Below are 21,731 nucleotides of genomic sequence, written 5' to 3'. Positions count from 1 at the left end.
TGGGGGCTATATCATTACTGGAGCGTTATAAGAGGGGCTGATATCAGTCACATATGGTGTAATGTCTGGGGGTTATATCAGTACTGGAGCATTATAAGAGGCTGATATCAGTCACATATGATGTAATGTCTCGTGGCTTTATCAGTGCTGGAGACACTGTCTCTTTAAACTCACCTGCACCGTGACACAATACCTCATTTAACATGGCCACCAGTTTCCCCAGTGGACATATGTTGTGTAGCAGAAGGCCTGGGCACAGCAGAGCAGTAGGTGAGTACCTGATAGGGATGATGGTCTCTGAGACGGCCGCCTCCGTCTGCGTTTCTGAAGAGCTGACCTCAGGATGAGCTTCTGTGGCTTCACTGACCACTGGCGGCTTTGAGGCGTCATCTAAGGCACAGGGCGAGTGTGAGACCCGGTGATCACCCGTATTACAGAGCAGTAGGACCCCTAGAGGACATTGGCACTTACCGTGAGTGACGTCCTCTGGTGTCTGGGTGTTGGCGTCTCGGAATATATCCACAGCTTCCTGTTGTTCCTCGCGCATATGTTCTGCATGTTTTGGGGTCCCTGGGCTTCCCAAGGTCGGTTCTCGGGATACCGGGGACCTCAGACTCCTCAGGACGTGTCTGATCTCCTGATCTGCTCGCTGGAGAGAAGCTCGGATACATTCATCCCATCCAGCTGCGCCCCCTACAGACGGTGGCAATGTCAGTAAGTCATGTGATGCCTGAACACAGCTTCCCGCTGCTGGGTACGGGGTCATGTGAGGGTGCAGGGTCATGTGAGGGTGCAGGGTACACCATACACCACCACACATACCAACTGCAGCACGGTATCTGTAAAATCTGTACTCACTGAAGACACTGACCAAAAATGTAACAGCTGGTGCTTATGAGTCTATGTAGAGGGTAAGGGGAGGAGCTAGAGGCATGACTAGAGAGGGAGGAGCTGAAGGCAGACCTCGAGGGGGAGGAGTAAGAGGCAGACCTATAGGGGGAGGAGCTGAAGGCAGACCTATAGAGGAGGAGTAAAAGGCAGACCTCGAGGGGGAGGAGTAAGAGGCAGACCTAGAGGCAGAGGAGCTGAAGGCAGACCTCAAGGGGGAGGAGTGAGGCAGACCTATAGAGGGAGGAGTAAGAGGCAGACCTCGAAGAGGAGGAGTAAGAGTCAGACCTAGAGGGGGAGTAACTAGAGGAAGACCTGGAGGGGGAGTAACTAGAGGAAGACCTGGAGGGGGAGTAACTAGAGGAAGACCTGGAGGGGGAGTAACTAGAGGAAGACCTGGAGGGGGAGTAACTAGAGGAAGACCTGGAGGGGGAGTAACTAGAGGAAGACCTGGAGGGGGAGTAACTAGAGGAAGACCTGGAGGGGGAGTAACTAGAGGAAGACCTGGAGGGGGAGTAACTAGAGGAAGACCTGGAGGGGGAGTAACTAGAGGAAGACCTGGAGAGGGTGTAACTAGAGGAAGACCTGGAGGGGGTGTAACTAGAGGAAGACCTGGAGGGGGAGTAACTAGAGGCAGACCTGGAGGGGGAGTAACTAGAGGAAGACCTGGAGGGGGAGTAACTAGAGGCAGACCTGGAGGGGGCGTAACTAGAGGAAGACCTGGAGGGGGTGTAACTAGAGGAAGACCTGGAGGGGGAGTAACTAGAGGCAGACCTGGAGGGGGCGTAACTAGAGGAAGACCTGGAGGGGGAGTAACTAGAGGAAGACCTGGAGGGGGTGTAACTAGAGGAAGACCTGGAGGGGGTGTAACTAGAGGAAGACCTGGAGGGGGAGTAACTAGAGGAAGACCTGGAGGGGGTGTAACTAGAGGAAGACCTGGAGGGGGTGTAACTAGAGGAAGACCTGGAGGGGGAGTAACTAGAGGAAGACCTGGAGGGGGTGTAACTAGAGGAAGACCTGGAGGGGGTGTAACTAGAGGAAGACCTGGAGGGGGAGTAACTAGAGGAAGACCTGGAGGAGGAGTAACTAGAGGAAGACCTGGAGAGGGAGTAACTAGAGGAAGACCTGGAGGGGGTGTAACTAGAGGAAGACCTGGAGGGGGTATAACTAGAGGAAGACCTGGAGGGGGAGTAACTAGAGGAAGACCTGGAGGGGGAGTAACTAGAGGAAGACCTGGATAGGGAGTAACTAGAGGCAGACCTGGAGGGGGAGTAACTAGAGGAATACCTGGAGGGGGTGTAACTAGAGGAAGACCTGGAGGGGGAGTAACTAGAGGAATACCTAAAGAGGGAGTAACTAGAGGAAGACCTGGAGGGGGTGTAACTAGAGGCAGACCTGGAGGGGGAGTAACTAGAGGAAGACCTGGAGAGGGAGTAACTAGAGGAAGACCTGGAGGGGGTGTAACTAGAGGCAGACCTGGAGGGGGTGTAACTAGAGGAAGACCTGGAGGGGGAGTAACTAGAGGAAGACCTGGAGGGGGCGTAACTAGAGGCAGACCTGGAGGGGGAGTAACTAGAGGAAGACCTGGAGGGGGTGTAACTAGAGGAAGACCTGGAGAGGGTGTAACTAGAGGCAGACCTAGAGGGGGAGTAACTAGAGGAAGACCTGGAGGGGGAGTAACTAGAGGAAGACCTGGAGGGGGTGTAACTAGAGGAAGACCTGGAGGGGGAGTAACTAGAGGAAGACCTAGAGGGGGACTAACTAGAGGAAGACCTGGAGGGGGAGTAAATAGAGGAAGACCTAGAGGGGGAGTAACTAGAGGCAGACCTGTAGGGGGAGTAACTAGAGGAAGACCTGGAGGAGGTGTAACTAGAGGCAGACCTGGAGGGGGTGTAACTAGAGGAAGACCTGGAGGGGGAGTAACTAGAGGAAGACCTGGAGGGGGAGTAACTAGAGGAAGACCTGGAGAGGGTGTAACTAGAGGCAGACCTGGAGGGGGAGTAACTAGAGGAAGACCTGGATGGGGAATAACTAGAGGCAGACCTGGAGGGGGAGTAACTAGAGGCAGACCTGGATGGGGAGTAACTAGAGAAAGACCTGGAGGGGGAGTAACTAGAGGAAGACCTGGAGGGGGTGTAACTAGAGGAAGACCTAGAGGGGGAGTAACTAGAGGAAGACCTGGAGGGGGAGAAACTAGAGGAAGACCTGGAGGGGGAGTAACTAGAGGAAGACCTGGAGGGGGTGTAACTAGAGGAAGACCTGGAGGGGGTGTAACTAGAGGCAGACCTGGAGGGGGAGTAACTAGAGGAAGACCTGGAGGGGGAGTAACTAGAGGAAGACCTGGAGGGGGAGTAACTAGAGGAAGACCTAGAGGGGGAGTAGTTGGAGGCAGAGGTAGAGAGGGAGGAGCTTGAGCCAGACCTAGAGGGAGGAGCTACAGGAATACGTAAAGGGGAGGAGCTGAAGGCAGACCTAGAGGAGGAGGAGCTAGAGGCAGAGCTAGAGGAGAGGAGCTGATGGCAGACCCAGAGGGGGGAGGTAGAGCTAGATGAGGGAGGAGCTAAAGGTAGAGCTATAGGGGAGGAGCTGATGGCAGAGCTAGAGGGGGAGGAGCTAGAGACAGACCTAAAGAGGGAGGAGTTGAATGCAGGCACAGATATGTTTTGTTTTTTTTTACTATTGATTTAAAGCGACTATCACCAGTTTTTTGTTCCTACATTGTGCTGTTCTCAGATTACCTACAGAGACCCTGATTCCAGAGATATAGAAACAGCAAAACAGCCCAATAAGTGACAAAAGTTTTTTATCAACATGCAATCATCACTACAGGATTAGGTGCCTCGTGCCTCTTAGTCCAACCACTCCCTCAGCACTGGTTTTGAACTGCCGCTATACAATGTACACAGAAACCTGTGGTGTGTGTGGGTTATACACAGCTCAGCAGTCTGAGCTCTGCTACATCTGCAGCAGAGACAACTATCACTATCACAACTGCTGCACCCAGTGATGCATGTGACAATAAAGATGAGACGGTTTTATTGCATCTAATGATAGTCTATGGGAAATTTATGTTGTGGAGGCGAAGCGTCTCCACAACATAAATAGACATGCTGCAGTCTGAAAAGACGCGCCACATGTCGGTTTACACAGGGAGGCTGGAGGCGTCTTCGTCTTTAACACATATTGGAGATGGGATTTCTTGAAATCCCCTCCACTATGCTGTAACTTCTGGATGCTGCGGGTTTGACGCTGCAGCTGTACGCAGCGTCTAACCCGCAGCGTTTACTGACCGTGGAAACATACCATAAAAGCACCACAGATACACTCATTCATACAGGAACCCCCCGGGAAGAAGCAGCATGCGAAACGCGCGTCGGGGATCTGCACTTCAGTACCAGGTTATGTAACCCTTTCTTTCAGCCTATGCACTGTATTTATCTTGCTGCTATACTGATGCATTAAGCTGCTATATCTATATTGAATATTTGTCCATGGATTTAGGCTATGTGCACACTTTGCGGCGTGCTCTGTGGGTTCTCCCGCAGCGGAATTGATAAATCTGCAGGGCAAAACCGCTGCGGTTATCCCTGCAGATTTATCGCGGTTTGTTTTGCGGTTTCCGCTGCGGGATTACTCCTATACTATTGATGCTGCATATGCAGCAATATGCAGCATCAATAGTAATGTTAAAAATAATAAAAATGGTTATACTCACCCTCTGATGTCCGGATCTACTCGGCGCTGCACGCGGCGATCCGGTTCCAAAGATGCTGTGCGAGAAGGACCTTCGTGACGTCACGGTCATGTGACCGCGATGTCACCGCAGGTCCTGCTCGCACAGCAACTAAGACCGGACGGCCGCATGCAGCGCTGAGAGGTGAGTATATCATTATTTTTTATTTTAATTCTTTTTTTTACACTATTTAGGCTTCCCAGGGCCTGGAAGAGTCTCCTCTCCTCCACCCCGGGTAGCAGCCGCACATTATCCGCTTACTTCCCGCAACGTGGGCACAGCCCCATGCGGGAAGTAAGCGGTTCAATGCTTTCCTCTGGGTGCAGAATCGCTGCGATTCTGCACAAAGAAGTGACATGCTGCGGAATGTAAACCGCTGCGTTTCTGCGCGGTTTTTCCCGCAGCATGTGCACTGCGGTTTGCGGTTTCCATAGGGTTTACATGTAAATGTAAACGCAATGGAAACTGCTGTGGACCCGCAGCATCAAAATCGCTGCGGATCCGCGGTAAAACCCGCAAAGTGTGAACATGGCCTTATATATCTGCACTTTCTGAATGCTTTTGCAGCTGTTGTAGTCTGTTTAGACACATTTATTTAAAGCACTATGCACTTTACATAGCATATGTAATGACATAAATAACCATGTGTGTATGTTTAGCAGTCTATAGAGGGCAGAATTAGGATTAATCCTGATTAAATTGTTGGCTAATGTATCTGTACTATACAAGATATCAGATTTACTGTATGTTGTTTGGTCTTTAGGAGTGTTATTCCTTACTAACTGTACTTGATGATATAGGATGCAGTGCGCACCTAGAATATTCAATTCTCTCCTTTTTTTCATACTGCTTCAAGGTCTCCCATTTTTGGATTAGGCTTTTTTGTTCCTTTATGAGAATTTTGGATTATTAGGAACGGATATATTTATCTGGTAGGCCATCTCTTTGTATTGGCGTCTCCATTTTTTATCTATTTTATTTTAGAATTATTTGTGAATGAAGTTTCTTGTATTTCACGTTGGCTCGTGCTTCCTTGTTTGGATTTGGATTGATATATATATTTGAGATGTGCCATAAACTTAGCATCTTTCGTAGGTTTATTTAAGCGATGATATCAGATGTTCTCCTAGCTGCCTGTCCACATTTCTTCTCCATTCCGATCTCTATTGGACGTTACACAAGCCCACTGCATTTAGCGTCAGATCATGTGAAAGAAGAAAAAACATCAACAATGTTAAAAGCCCCAGGAAGTGCATTTGAAAGGACCGGTCACACATCTTTATTTTTTCCATTACACTGATGACAGTAACCCCCATAAATCTGTGAACATGACTCCAAGCGGGTAATGAGTCCATCTGATCACAGGCTGCGGTGGGTTCTGAGACATTGATGAGCCTGCAGAACCCAGGATGAACAGATCCACCAACAGAATCTAACCTGCAAGTACATGAAGAAATACTGAGCATGGACAGATAATCCACTAGTGACTGTACACAGTGTCACATCCTGTCTCTCTAACTCCTCATCTCTGTCTACCACCCTACCCGTCCTCTCCGCAATGCTGTGTAAGTAGGGAGACCAGGCTGCGGGTACCTGTGCTGCGCTGGGTCCGGAACTGTCGAGGCTGCCTCCCTTGTTTACCTGTCCTCTCCACAGTGCTGCACTACCCTACATCTCATCTCTGTGAACCACCCTACCCGTCCTCTCCACAGTGCTGCACCGCTCTACATCTCCTCCTCATCTCTGTCTATCACCCTACTAGTCCTCTCCACAGTGCTGCACTGCCCTACATCTACCCCTCATCTCTGTCAACCACCCTACCTGTCCTCTCCACAGTGCTGCACCGCTCTACATGTCCTCCTCATCTCTGTCTATCACCCTACTAGTCCTCTCCACAGTGCTGCACCGCCCTACATCTCCTCATCTCTGTCAACCACCCTACCTGTCCTCTCCACAGTGCTGCACCGCCCTACATCTCCTCATCTCTGTCTATCACCCTACTAGTCCTCTCCACAGTGCTGCACCGCCCTACATCTCCTCATCTCTGTATACCACCTACTTGTCCTCTCAGCAGTGCTGCACCACCCTATATTTCTTTCCTCACTCATTTTTCTCTACAATGCCAATGATCTCAGACTATCATCTGTCATAATCTGAATCTGCCACTCCAGTCTTCAGGATTTCTCTCGTGCTGCAGAAATTAACTGGAATGGACTGTCCCAATAAACCAGAAAAATTCCTAACCTTCACAGACTTAGCTGTGCTCCAAAAACAAACTTTTTCAGCAGTTCTACCACAACTCAGTCATCCAGATTTAATTACACTCATCATTCTATTACACAATGCATACATCACATAAATTCCCGGACTATGAAAGGAAGATGAAGGCTCCTGTCGAGGGTCAATACTAGAACACCTCAGTCAAGATGAATGATCTCATAGTGACCTCATTGTGTCTGTGCTGGAGACCAAACTCATGAGCCGTCTGGATGTCACTCTGGGTATTACATCCTTTAATATCAAGGATTCTTCAAACACATTCAGTAAAGCAAGAAAAATGCAATACAGAAATATTTACCTTTAAGAGCCTCCATAATAAAGGCCATTTAATGTAGAGAAAAACCCTGCAGCTGCTATGGGGTAGCATAGAACAAGTGACAATAAGAAATTGTGTAATATATTTCACCAAAGTAATATTATAGCAAATTACAGCAGAGAGCAGAGGAGAATGGAGGACCAATCTGAGAGACTAAGGTAAAGACACTCAGTTTGTGCTGCTTTTTAATGTGCTTTATTTACCCCATAGCTGCATTCACAGCAACACTGCTCAGTACTTCTGTATAATATACTCCATGCTGCAACTGCTTTCTAGTTAGTGTTTTATCCTATTCCAGAGCTGGATACACAGCCACACTGCTCAGCATTGCTGTAAAATATCCTTCTTATTGATGTTGCTTACAGTAAGTGAATGTTTTGTGAATCTCATTTATTTACTTGCACTAGCAGATACAATTGCTCATATTTCATTTTATCTAAGACCCTGACAAAAACTGAACATAGGAGGCAGACAAGTATCAATCCCCAATAGAGTTTTATTACACTCAGCAGCACTTGTCACTGGAACATCATTTCTCTAAGGAACAAAAACATAAAATATCTGCAGAAACCTAACAGAAAAGCAGTGAGGATGTGATGCATTGTCTGCGTCGAGGCAGTAATATTACAGACCGTGCAAGATCACGCCTAGACTTGAAGAGTTAATAAACAGCAACTATCACAATATAAAAGTCACGCTGCGAGAAGAATCTGCAGAAATGACACAAAAACAAACCTAAAAGCGGCTTATAAATAAGAGGCTTTTCACTGCCCAATGTGTGGACAGACACGGAGAACCAGCAGTATACATCTTCTGCATTACAGCCACGTCCTGTCACACAAGAGCTAAGCTCTACGACCTAATAATAAATAATGTCCACGGTGAAGATCTTGTGTTATCAGTAGATCTGAGTCCTCCACAGGTGAGGACAGGCGGTGTAACACGGTGCAATGGTTGTCATGTATTCGGCAGCATTCATGACATACTTCTGAGGAAATGTAATTAGTCCGTGTGATCTCTGGGACACCGCCAAAAGCAATGCACGTTTTTCCAGTTCTGTATTTTAATTGACTTGAACGTAGATTTGGCAGCACTGACGCGTATCGCATCTGCCATTGACAACGGTCGATGTTTCAGTGTAAACATTCAGATTTATTTCCGACAGATCCTTTGAATTAAACATGTCCAGATGGCAAAGTAAAGGAAAGAAGGCTGGAAGTACCAACCAACCAAAGAGGACAACAAGGAGGAGAGGCCAGTCTTTCATGGTCACTCTTGTCCACGTCCTCATCTTGACAACATAATTTTGTTTTTTTGACGGAATGACACTAACAATTACTGATATCATTTGTATCGAAGATTAAGTGTTCCCATTAAGACTGGAGAATTCTCATAAAACATTTTCTGTCTTCTAGATCTTATGTTACTTGCCTCCTCCTCGTCTTCCCAAGGTAGGTTCTGACCTTAACTTTGTGAAGGATCCTTTTTACTTATGTGCAAAGTAACAGTTTCGCCCAAGGTTCCGTAACTTATGGTTCTTGTAGAAACTTCTGTCTTAAAGCTGGGATGTCCATTATCTACTGAACGTTGGACCTCGGTGCAGAAAGAGGGCTTAATGTTAAAAGCTGCTTGACTGGTCGATGAAGCGCCAGCAGTAGCTGCTGACATGGGAGTTTCATTTATGTGAAAGGAAACATTTGCAGATCCCATGACATTCATCCTACTCATTTTTGAGCCCACCATGAACATGCTCCCTATACCTTCTTTTAAGTGGCTGAAGACGCTCGGTCTTTGTTTCGGCACCACAGGTCTCCCCACATTTAGCAGCACAGGTTTGCCGATGGTTGGCTCACTTATTTCTGCCTGCAGTACAGAGATTTCACATGGGGTGCTTCCCGAAATGTTTGTTACATTTTCTTCACATCCATAAGTCTCTCCCTGACCTGGAACATAATCTTCAAGATCTTCTAACGTCAGAACTTTCCCATGGTGAGTGAGAATTTTTTTATCTCTGTTTCGCAAATCTTCAGTGCCTTCATCCTCTGGGTATTCTACCATGAAATCTTCTACTTCTAGGGACACGGTTTGGTCCTGATCTCCTGATTCTACCTCAACTGGAACTTTTTGATAATTATCACAAGTATCTGCCGCCACTGCTGGAGGAGACCTTTCATCTTCTGGAATATTAAAGATCTCATGAGCAGCTAATGGTGACTCTGGCTCAGTGATGATACCACAACCTTCATCTACATCATCATTTTTCTCTGAGACATCCTGAGGAGAAAGATCCTCCTCAGTCTCAGATCCTGGTTCTACAAGTTCATACTCCAATGATGGGATGTCCACTTCCGATAAGCTACAAGATGTTATTGAGGACTTTGACATGTCCACCAGTTTATTGTTGGAGTTGTTTGTGTTGGGATCAGAACCAGGAAAGCCTCTTGATCTTGAGCCATAATGGGTAAACTTCTTACCAGCTCTTTCGTCTTTCTCTGGCTTGGCTGGGGAAGTTCCTCTTTTTCTTGGTGGTTTAGGTGATTTTTTCACTTTGAATTCAATGATTTCTTCCACTTCAACCCAACTAGACTTCGGCTCATCAGGCCGAGCAGAGGCTCCTAACTCATCTTCTGGCTCCGTGACAAAAAGCGTGGGAACCAATGTTCTTCGTGTCTCTTGTTCGGATCTATAGACAGACTGTTTGCCTCGTGATACAAAATGCATTTCTGGTGTGGACATATCTGGTCTAGGGGATCTTGCAGGTGACTGTCCTGATGCTGGACGAGATGGAGACATGCCTGGAGACATTCTTCTCCTCATCCGTGGACTCTTCACTACTGTGGTTATTGTCTCCTCTCTAGTGATGTAAATTTGTAATTAGTGTCTAATAACGGAGCTCACCAGGGCAGCAACAGCACCATGCAGAGTTAGTTCTGGAATTCTGTGGGCCATGCTTCATGACACATGTTAATACAAAGTACATTGCAGCGTGATGGGGAGTTCTGCAGAGGTGGAGGGGGAAGAACTTTCTGTACACTCTTATTAGTGATGGACAGCTGGTCGGGGACAAAGTTTTCAGTAGATCCTTATTAGTGACAAGAGTTCTGAGAGGGCAAAGAGGGAGATACTTGGGAGACCTCTGCTGGTGACATAGATGGTGAACACTTCTCCAGTCAGTGACAGAGGGTTACAGTCAGTTGTCCGACAACCTCAGGAGTTACACTGCCATTATGAGTTGTCACTAGGTTAATTCAGGAATACGTATTACGCAGAAGTTTCAGTAGCTTTCCAGAACACAATAAGTTGAGTTCTGCAGACGCTGGAGGCACTTTGTGCCGCGCGCCTCTGTGCAACACATACAATAAACATCAGTATCCAGCCAAGCACAAACAGACAGACTATGTGACTCTATCGCCTGTATTGTCTTTATCATATGTGTCGCCAATGTTGTACGTGCCGCCTATGTCGTTTGTATCGTAAGTGTCGTCTGTGCAGTCTGTATCGTCCGTGCCATCTGTATCGTAAGTGTCTTAAGTGTTGTATGTGTCACTGCAGAAAGAGGCAAGACAAGGCCTGATCATACCGATAATGAGGATGCCAAGTACAGAAGTTTTATATGGCATGTCCTGAGTAGTGATGGGCGGACCTGTGGATGTTCGGGTCCCTCAGGTTCGGCAGAACATTTAAAGTACCAACATAGTACCCAAACTCGAACCTCATTTAAATGAATGGGGGGTCGGAACATCTAGTGTTTCCCACACTGTCATCTGTGTGACAGTGCTAGAAACATCGGCTCTGATCAGTGGGAAATTCATTACAGCCAGTCAGAGCGCTGAGGTTCCCACGCTGTCATACAGACGACAGCATGTGAGCCAGCAGCTGTGACTGGTGGTAAAATGGTTACCGCCGGTCACAGACATCGGCTGATAAGAGTAATGCTCTCATCATCGTACGCCCAGTGTCGCTGATAGCAGCGAGAGCAAACATATGATAATGAGAGTATTCAAAGCCGATGAGCTCCGGTCACCTTTTGATGTCAGCGCTCGGCACTGAAGCCGAGTTCTCAGTCTCAGCTCAGTGTCTCCTGGATTCACGGCAGACCCGTCGCATCATGCCACCTCCCAGCCATGCAATTCACATGAGGCAGAGTTAGTCACTTTGTGGGACATATGGATTGTCGTCGAACAGGTGAGAATATAATGTTTTATTATTTTTAATTTTACATTAGTAAATGGGTAAAAGAGGGTGAGGAGTGTATATTTCAAACAAAGGACTTTACTGTGTGTATGTTTTTATTACATTTCATTATGGGGTTAAAAATGAATAGGTGACTTATAGATGCCTCCCAATTACTAACCCGTGGGCTTGATGTCAGCTAACATTACAAAGCTGACATCAACCCCACAACTATTACCACGTTTGCCACCTCACCAGGGCTAGGGAGAACAGCCGGACAAAGTACAACAACTGGCGCATCTATTAGATGCGCCTTTCCTGGGGCAGCTGTGGGCTGCTATTTTTACGATGGGGGCCAATATCCATGGCCCCTTCTCAGTCTGAAAATACCAGCATTCAGCTGTCTGCTTTAGCTTGGCTGGTTATCACAAAATGAGAGAGACCCCTCACTGTTCTTTTAAATTATTTATTTAAATATACTGGAGTTGCACCTGAGTTCACAGCAGCTGGTTCTCATGCTGCGCAGTGGCATTGCCAACTGATGAATCACTGTGGATCCAGCACTCCGGCATTCATCAGTCCGGCACTGAAGCTACTATGAGACCTGGTGGTTAACCCTTAAAGGTTACAAGAGTTCACAGACACTGGATCTCCTGGCAGCTGCGAGGCCCGGAAATCTCATGGGAAACTTTGAAGGACACTGTAAGGTTACTTGTGTTTCCGGCTTCTGGAACACCTTGAGGCCGTGGATTAAGATTACCTTAAGTGTGTATTTTACTGTACTTGTTAATAGATAAAATGAAATAAAAAAGCGGTGTGGACTCCAACAAAATTGTCATAACCAGCTGAGGGAAAGCTGACGGCTGGATGCTGATGTTAATATTCTGGGAAGGAGCCAATAGCCATAAAGGTTCCCCGAATATTAATATCATCTCACAGCTGTTTGCTTAGCCTGTACTGGCTATTATAGGGGAACCACCACCAAAAAATTTATGTGGTGTCCCTTCTATATTTACTAACCTGCAAATCTAAACAGACAGCTGCAGGCTGATATTAATAGCCTAGGAAGGGGCCATGGATTAAAAATAATAAAACACCATATTCCTCATCTGTCCCCTGATAATTCATTTGTCCCATGAAGAACCAAACTCATTGTGCTTCATCTGGATTGCATGGCTGAGTGGTAGCATGATGCAGCCGCTCAGCCGTGAATCCAGGAGACACTGAGCTGTAACAATCCAGATGTATCAGTGTTGGAGCACCTTGTGGGACATATGGATTATCTTCGGAAATATGAAAATATGGGGTTTTATTATTTTTAATTTTACACTAATAAATGGGTAATAGAGGGTGGGGAGTGTTTATTTCAAATAAAGGACTTCTCTGTGTCCGTGGTTTTTTTACAATATGACTATGGGGTTAGTATTGGGGTTGTCTGATAGACGCCTCTCCATTACTAGCCCCTGGGCTTGATATTAGCTGACATTACAAAAATGCTATCAACCCCACAACTATTATCCCACTTGCCACTGCACCAGGGCAAGTGGGAAGAGCCGGACAAAGTGCCAGAATTAGTAATGCATATGCACATGTAATGGATGCACCTTTTCTGGGGTGGCAGCGAGCTGCTATTTTTTAGGCTGAGGAGCAATATCCAGGGCCCTTTACCAGACTAAGAATACCTGCCCCCAGATGTCATTAACTTGGCTGTTCTCAAAAATTTGGTGGGACCCCGCGCAGTTTTCGAAATTATTTATTCATTAATCATTCTTGATAACCAGCCAAGATAATGGTGACAGCTGAGAGTTGCCGTCCACAGCTGTCAGTTTTGCCTGCACTGGTTAGCAAAAATAGAGGGGACCTCACACCATTTTTGACTTTTATTTATTGCAAAGGCATCAGCTGATGAATATTATCATCATCTTATGTCTGCTCTCGCTGCTATCAGCAACACTGGGGGTACCATGATGAGCGTAGTACTCATCAGCTGATGTATATGACCACCAGTTACAGCTGCTGGCTCACACTGCCATCTGTATGACAATGTGAGAACTGCAGCCACAAACTTACCACCGATCAGTGCCAGTGTTTCTCGCTCTGTGACACCTATGACAGCATGGGAAACCCCGGATGTTTGGGCTGCTGAACACGAGCAATAACACAGACGTCAGAGAGAAGTCTGTGAATGGACACTAGATGTTCGGTACATACCCCGAACTTTCCTGTACGAGCTAGCTCATCCCTGGTCCTGAGCACCACGGGATTGTAGGATGAGGCCCGAGAGCGTTCTGAGTACTACAGCACGGCATGGGACAGTAACTATAATACTGAGCATGCTGGTATAACCTGGGCATCTCCTGTATATTATTACATATGTACAGCCGGTATAACCTGGGCATCTCCTGTATATTATTACATATGTACAGCCGGTATAACCTGGGCATCTCCTGTATATTATTACATATGTACAGCCGGTATAACCTGGGCATCTCCTGTATATTATTACATATGTACAGCTGGTATAACCTGGGCATCTCCTGTATATTATTATATATGTACAGCCGGTATAACCTGGGCATCTCCTGTATATTATTACATATGTACAGCCGGTATAACCTGGGCATCTCCTGTATATTATTACATATGTACAGCTGGTATAACCTGGGCATCTCCTGTATATTATTATATATGTACAGCCGGTATAACCTGGGCATCTCCTGTATATTATTACATATGTACAGCCGGTATAACCTGGGCATCTCCTGTATATTATTACATATGTACAGCCGGTATAACCTGGGCATCTCCTGTATATTATTACATATGTACAGCTGGTATAACCTGGGCATCTCCTGTATATAATTATACATGTACAGCTGGTATAACCTGGTCATCTCCTGTATATAATTATACATGTACAGCTGGTATAACCTGGGCATCTCCTGTATATAATTATATATGTACAGCCGGTATAACCTGCTCATCTCCTGTATATAATTATATATGTACAGCTGGTATAACCTGCTCATCTCCTGTATATAATTATATACGTACAGCCGGTATAACCTGGGCATCTCCTGTATATAATTATACATGTACAGCCGGTATAACCTGGGCATCTCCTGTATATAATTATATATGTACAGCCGGTATAACCTGGGCATCTCCTGTATATAATTATATATGTACAGCCGGTATAACCTGGGCATCTCCTGTATATAATTATATATGTACAGCTGGTATAACCTGGGTATCTCCTGTATATAATTATATATGTACAGCTGGTATAACCTGGGCATCTCCTGTATATAATTATACATGTACAGCCGGTATAACCTGGGCATCTCCTGTATATGATTATATATGTGCAGCCGGTATAACCTGGGCATCTCCTGTATATAATTATATATGTACAGCCGGTATAACCTGGGCATCTCCTGTATATAATTATACATGTACAGCTAGCATACCCCGAGACACCCTGTCCATAGTTACGGGGTCACCGGGCACATAATGACAGGTGGGGTGATGGCGGATGGTGGGCGGTGACCTGTGGGGGCGGCTCTTTAGTATGTGGGTGGGGCACACAGGTGGGGTCACTGCGCCTCTCCATGCAGCACACACAGGGGCGGTTAGCAGGTGTTAGCGGGACGCACAGACACAGACAGCGGCACTTACATGATGACCGTTTTCTTGGGCACTTTAGTTTCTTGCTCAGTGACTATAAAGGAAACAATATGGAGAGCGGGTTAGACCAACACAAGCTGATGACCACCTGATCGGGTTAAGTTATTACCGGATAAAGCAGTCATGCGTCCTGCCCCTCCCCCACCACCATGATGGATGCTGGCGCCACATACTCGCATCACTGCCCGCATCCACAGGCCACTTTCCGGAGCTCTACCAGCTGACACCATTGATAATATACACAGTGGGGTCCAGATCTCCTGCGTATTTCTGATACAAAAAAACAGACTTTTCTTGAAAAAGGCTAGTGAGCCGAAACGTTGGAAGAAGTGATTTATGTCTGTAAAGAATCTACTATTACTTATCTTCTGGAGACCCACCATCTTGATTTTTGTGGAATAAAGATTATAAACTTCTACAGTATTGTAGTGTGCCGGAGTTTACTCATTGATATTGAATTATTTTTCTCCTGAGCACCTTCTCTAAGCAGTGAGCACCTCTTGATCTTATGGACATACACTGTACCCTCCCATGATAGGCACATGGCCGGGGAGTCAGCGCTGCACCTTCCAGGCACTGGCACATGGCCGGGGAGTCAGCGCTGCACCTTCCAGGCACTGGCACATGGCCGGGGAGTCAGCGCTGCACCTTCCAGGCACTGGCACATGGCCGGGGAGTCAGTGCTGCACCTTCCAGGCACTGGCACATGGCCGGGGAGTCAGCGCTGCACCTTCCAGGCACTGGCACATGGCCGGGGAGTCAGCGCTGCATCTTCCAGGCACTGGCACATGGCCGGGGAGTCAGAGCTGCACCTTCCAGGCACTGGCACATGGCCGGGGAGTCAGCGCTGCACCTTCCAGGCACTGGCACATGGCCGGGGAGTCAGCGCTGCACCTTCCAGGCACTGGCACATGGCCGGGGAGTCAGCGCTGCACCTTCCAGGCACTGGCACATGGCCGGGGAGTCAGCGCTGCATCTTCCAGGCACTGGCACATGGCCGGGGAGTCAGCGCTGCACCTTCCAGGCACTGGCACATGGCCGGGGAGTCAGCGCTGCACCTTCCAGGCACTGGCACATGGCCGGGGAGTCAGCGCTGCATCTTCCAGGCACTGGCACATGGCCGGGGAGTCAGCGCTGCACCTTCCAGGCACTGGCACATGGCCGGGGAGTCAGCGCTGCACCTTCCAGGCACTGGCACATGGCCGGGGAGTCAGCGCTGCACCTTCCAGGCACTGGCACATGGCCGGGGAGTCAGCGCTGCACCTTCCAGGCACTGGCACATGGCCGGGGAGTCAGCGCTGCACCTTCCAGGCACTGGCACATGGCCGGGGAGTCAGCGCTGCACCTTCCAGGCACTGGCACATGGCCGGGGAGTCAGCGCTGCACCTTCCAGGCACTGGCACATGGCCGGGGAGTCAGCGCTGCACCTTCCAGGCACTGGCACATGGCCGGGGAGTCAGCGCTGCACCTTCCAGGCACTGGCACATGGCCGGGGAGTCAGCGCTGCACCTTCCAGGCACTGGCACATGGCCGGGGAGTCAGCGCTGCACCTTCCAGGCACTGGCACATGGCCGGGGAGTCAGCGCTGCACCTTCCAGGCACTGGCACATGGCCGGGGAGTCAGCGCTGCACCTTCCAGGCACTGGCACATGGCCGGGGAGTCAGCGCTGCACCTTCCAGGCACTGGCACATGGCCGGGGAGTCAGCGCTGCACCTTCCAGGCACTGGCACATGGCCGGGGAGTCAGCGCTGCATCTTCCAGGCACTCAGAGATTCCCCCCAAAAGACAAGCGCAGAACGGCTCCAGCCTGATCCCATGTTTTACATTAATAATACTTCTATAGCACCAACATATTCGGCAGCACTTTACATTTCAGAGGAGATAGGCACATAAAAAAGCCATTACAGCACATTGGTGGGGAATCCATGCACACGTCTCGGAGTGTCTTTTATTCTATATGCTTCAGCTTAAGTGTCTCTTATAATATATTCTCCAACTCCAGTGTCTCCTAAGTAATGTATATGCTCCAGCATCTCCTATTCTATATACTCCAGGCTGTGTCTCCTGTGATGTACATGCTCCAGTTTCCTATTCTATATGGTCCAGCTACAGCTTCTCCTATTCTATATGCTCCAGACCCAGTGTCTCCTACGTGATATATATGCTCAAGTGTCTCCTGTGATGTATATAATGTAGAGTCTCCTATTATATATGCTTTAGCCCCAGCGTCTCCTATGTGATGTATATGTTCCAGCCCCAGTGTCTCCTATGTAATGTACATGCTGCAGCCCCAGTGTCTCCTATATGATGTATATGTTCCAGCCCCAGTGTCTCCTTTGTGATGTATATGTTCCAGCCCCAGTGTCTCCTATGTGATGTATATATTCCAGCCCCAGCATCTCCTATATAATGTACATGCTGCAGCCTCAGTGTCTCCTATATGATGTATATGTTCCAGCCCCAGTGTCTCCTATGTAATGTACATGCTGCAGCCCCAGTGTCTCCTATGTAATGTATATATTCCAGCCCCAGTGTCTCCTATGTGATGTATATATTCCAGCCCAAGTGTCTCCTATGTAATGTACATGCTGCAGCCCCAGTGTCTATGTGATGTATATATTCCAGCCCCAGTGTCTCCTATGTGATGTACATGCTACAGCCCCAGTGTCTCCTATGTGATGTATATATTCCAGCCCCAGTGTCTCCTATGTGATGTACATGCTTCAGCCTCAGTGTCTCCTATGTGATGTATATATTCCAGCCCCAGTGTCTCCTATGTGATGTACATGCTGCAGCCTCAGTGTCTCCTATGTGATGTATATGTTCCAGCCCCAGTGTCTCCTATATAATGTACATGCTGCAGCCCCAGTGTCTCCTATGTGATGTATATATTCCAGCCCCAGCATCTCCTATATAATGTACATGCTGCAGCCCCAGTGTCTCCTATGTGATGTATATATTCCAGCCCCAGCATCTCTTATATAATGTACATGCTGCAGCCCCAGTGTCTCCTATGTGATGTATATATTCCAGCCCCAGTGTCTCCTATGTGATGTATATATTCCAGCCCCAGTGTCTCCTATGTGATGTACATGCTGCAGCCCCAGTGTCTCCTATGTGATGTATATATTCCAGCCCCAGTGTCTCCTATGTAATGTACATGCTGCAGCCTCGGTGTCTCCTATGTGATGTATATATTCCAGCCCCAGTGTCTCCTATGTGATGTACATGCTGCAGCCCCAGTGTCTCCTATGTGATGTATATATTCCAGCCCCAGTGTCTCCTATGTGATGTACATGCTGTAGCCTCAGAGTCTCCTATGTGATGTACATGCTGCAGCCCCAGTGTCTCCTATGTAATGTATATTTTCCAGCCCCAGTGTCTCCTATATGATGTATATTTTCCAGCCCCAGTGTCTCCTATGTGATGTACATGCTGCAGCCCCAGTGTCTCCTGTGATGTATATATTCCAGCCCCAGTGTCTCCTATGTGATGTATATTTTCCAGCCCCAGTGTCTCCTATATGATGTATATGCTGCAGCCTCAGTGTCTCCTATGTGATGTACATGTTCCAGCCTCAGAGTCTCCTATGTGATGTACATGCTGCAGCCCCAGTGTCTCCTATATGATGTATATTTTCCAGCCCCACTGTCTCCTATATGATGTATATTTTCCAGCCCCAGCGTCTCCTATGTGATGTACATGCTGCAGCCCCAGTGTCTCCTGTGATGTATATATTCCAGCCACAGTGTCTCCTATGTGATGTATATATTCCAGCCCCAGCGTCTCCTATGTGATGTACATGCTGCAGCCCCAGTGTCTCCTGTGATGTATATGCCCCATGAACAGTGACAAATTTAATACTGTGAGGAGACCTGCAGTGTAATATACATCTGTGTTCGGAACACTTTACTGCTGCGAGTTCTTTATAAAACGTATCACAAAGAATCAACTGCGATCAAGACCAAAGCAAATCTGGAAAACCAGCTGTGAGCAGCAACATCATCCATAACACCTAACATCACACCTCATGAAAAAGCAGCTCCAGCAATCGCTATAGGGGGAGTTAATTCATTATTTGATCAAATGTACAAGAATTATTTTCAAATTGATAATTTGGGGGGCCGCACTAAATTATAAAATATTCAACTGGCTGATGGCAGCACAAGCTGTTTCAGTGGTCTTCAGCAGGACAGGAAGCAATGACGTTCCATTCTCTGGTCATTTGACCATTAAAATATCAGGTGACTGGAACAAAACATCTTCAGATGTGCTGCTGATGCCTTGTAACAAACCTCAGTAGTCAAGTGGCCAAAGAATGAGACCTTTCTGATTCCTGTCTAGCTGGAGACCACCAGAGTGACTTCTGCTGAAGCCAAGGAGTCAGTATACAGTGCCTTTTGGAGAGTACCCATAACATACTGCATTCTAGAGTGTACCAGTAACAGTGTCTTCTGGAGAGTTTCCCTTACACAGTGCCTTCCGGAGAACACCCATAACAGTGCTTTCTGGAGAGTTTCCCTAACACAGTGCTTTCTGGAGAGCACCCATAACAGTGCTTTCTGGAGAGTTTCCCTAACACAGTGCTTTCTGGAGAGCACCCATAACAGTGCTTTCTGGAGAGTACCTCTAACACACTGCCTGAGAGCATCCATAACATAGTGCCTTTTGGACAGTACCAATAACACACTGCCTTTTTGAAAGCACCCATAACACAGTGCATTCCTGGGGGTACCCATAGGACAGTTCATTCCTAAAAGTACAAATAACACAGCGTCTTCCTGAGAGTACCAAGAACACAGTGCCTTCTGGAGAGGACACATAGCATAGTTCATTCCAAAAAGTACCCATAAGAGTGCCTTCCTGAAAGCACCCATACCACCATGCCTTCCAGAGAGCACCCATAACACAGTGCCTCCTACAGCAAACCCACACCACAGTTCATTCTTGAAAGTACCCATAACAGTGCCTTCTGGAGAGTACCTATGACACAGTGTCTTTTTGAGGGCATCCACAAAGCAGTGCCTTCCCGAGAGCACACATAACAGTTCCTTCCTGAGAGCACCCATAACACAGTGCCTCCTGAAGAGTACCCATAGCACAGTTCATTCCTGAAACTACCCATAACAGTGCCTTCTGGAGAGCACCCATAACACAGTGACTTCTGGAGAGTACCTATGACACAGTGTCTTTTTGAGGGCATCCACAAAGCAGTGCCTTCCCGAGAGCACACATAACAGTTCCTTCCTGAGAGCACCCATAACACAGTGCCTCCTGAAGAGTACCCATAGCACAGTTCATTCCTGAAAGTACCCATAACAGTGCCTTCTGGAGAGCACCCATAACACAGTGACTTCTGGAGAGTACCTATGACACAGTGTCTTTTTGAGGGCATCCACAAAGCAGTGCCTTCCTGAGAGTACCTATACACAGTGCCTTCCTGAGACCACCCATAACACAGTGCCTTCCTGAGCGCACACATAACATAGTGCCTTCCTGAGAGTACTCATACCACAGTGCCTTCCTGAGAGTACCCATACCACAGTGCCTTCCTGAGAGCACCCATACACAGTGCCTTATGGAGATCGCCCATAACAAAGTGCTTTCCTGAGATAATCCATAGCACAGTGCCATCCAGACAGCACACATAACACAGTGCCTTCCTGAGAGCATCAATAACACAGTGACTTCCTCAGATCACCCATAACACTTTGCCATCTGGAGAGTACCCATAACACCGTGCCTTCCAGAGAGCAACCATAACACAGTGCCTCCTGGAGAGTACCCATAGCACAGTTCATTCCTGAAAGTACCCATAACAGTGCCTTCTGGAGAGTACCTATGACACAGTGTCTTTTTGAGGGCATCCACAAAGCAGTGCCGTCCTGAGAGTACCCATAACACAGTGTCTTCCTGAGAGCACACATAAAATAGTGGCTTCCTGAGAGCACCCATAACACAGTGCCTTCCTGACAGCACCCATTCCACCGTGTCTTCCAGAGAAAACCAATAAAACAGTGCTTTTCTGAGAACACCCTTAACACAGTGCCTCCTGAAGACAACCCACAGCACAGTTCATTCCTGAAAGTACCCATAAGAGTGCCTTCTGGAGAGCATCGATAACACAGTGCCTTCTGGAGAGTACCTCTAACACAGTGTTGTCGTGAGAGCATCCATAACACAGTGCCTTCTGGTGAGTACCCACAGCACAGTTCATTCGTCAAAGTACCTATAACAGTGCCTCCTGAAGAGCACCCACAACACAGTGCCTCCCTGAGAGTACCCATAACATGTCTTGAGAGCACCCATAACACAGTGCCTTCTGGAGAGTACCCACAGCACAGTTCATTCCTGAAAGTACCCATAACAGTGCCTTCCTTCTGGAGAGCACCCATAACACAGTGACTTCTGGAGAGCATCCATAACACAGTGCCTCCTGAGAGTACCCATAACACGTCCTGAGAGCACCCATAACACAGTGCCTTCTGGAGAGCACCCATAACACAGTGCCTTCTGGAGAGTACCCACAGCACAGTTAATTCCTGAAAGTACCCATAACAGTGCCTTCTGGAGAGCACACATAACACGGTGCCTCCTGAGAGCACCCATAACACAGTGCCTTCTGGAGAGCACCCATAACACAGTGCCTCCTG

The 21,731-nt window shown here is 47.6% G+C and overlaps 1 protein-coding gene across 1 annotated transcript in view; it reads right to left on the bottom strand.

Annotated features, from left to right (window-relative positions):
* Nucleotides 1–21,731, bottom strand: part of OBSCN (obscurin, cytoskeletal calmodulin and titin-interacting RhoGEF) — an 860,705-nt gene that overhangs the window by 197,311 nt on the left and 641,663 nt on the right. The window contains exons 89-90 of the mRNA XM_077269354.1: nucleotides 472–693; nucleotides 279–390 (exon numbers count right to left, since the gene is read on the bottom strand). Coding sequence (XP_077125469.1) covers nucleotides 279–390; nucleotides 472–693 — 334 coding nt within the window. The remainder of the gene's footprint in view (nucleotides 1–278; nucleotides 391–471; nucleotides 694–21,731) is intronic.

The sequence above is a fragment of the Ranitomeya variabilis genome, chromosome 6, assembly GCF_051348905.1.
Source record: "Ranitomeya variabilis isolate aRanVar5 chromosome 6, aRanVar5.hap1, whole genome shotgun sequence".
Lineage (NCBI taxonomy): Eukaryota > Metazoa > Chordata > Amphibia > Anura > Dendrobatidae > Ranitomeya > Ranitomeya variabilis.
The sequence above is the reverse complement of the archived record's forward strand: the minus strand, read 5'-3'. Positions and strand labels throughout refer to the sequence as shown.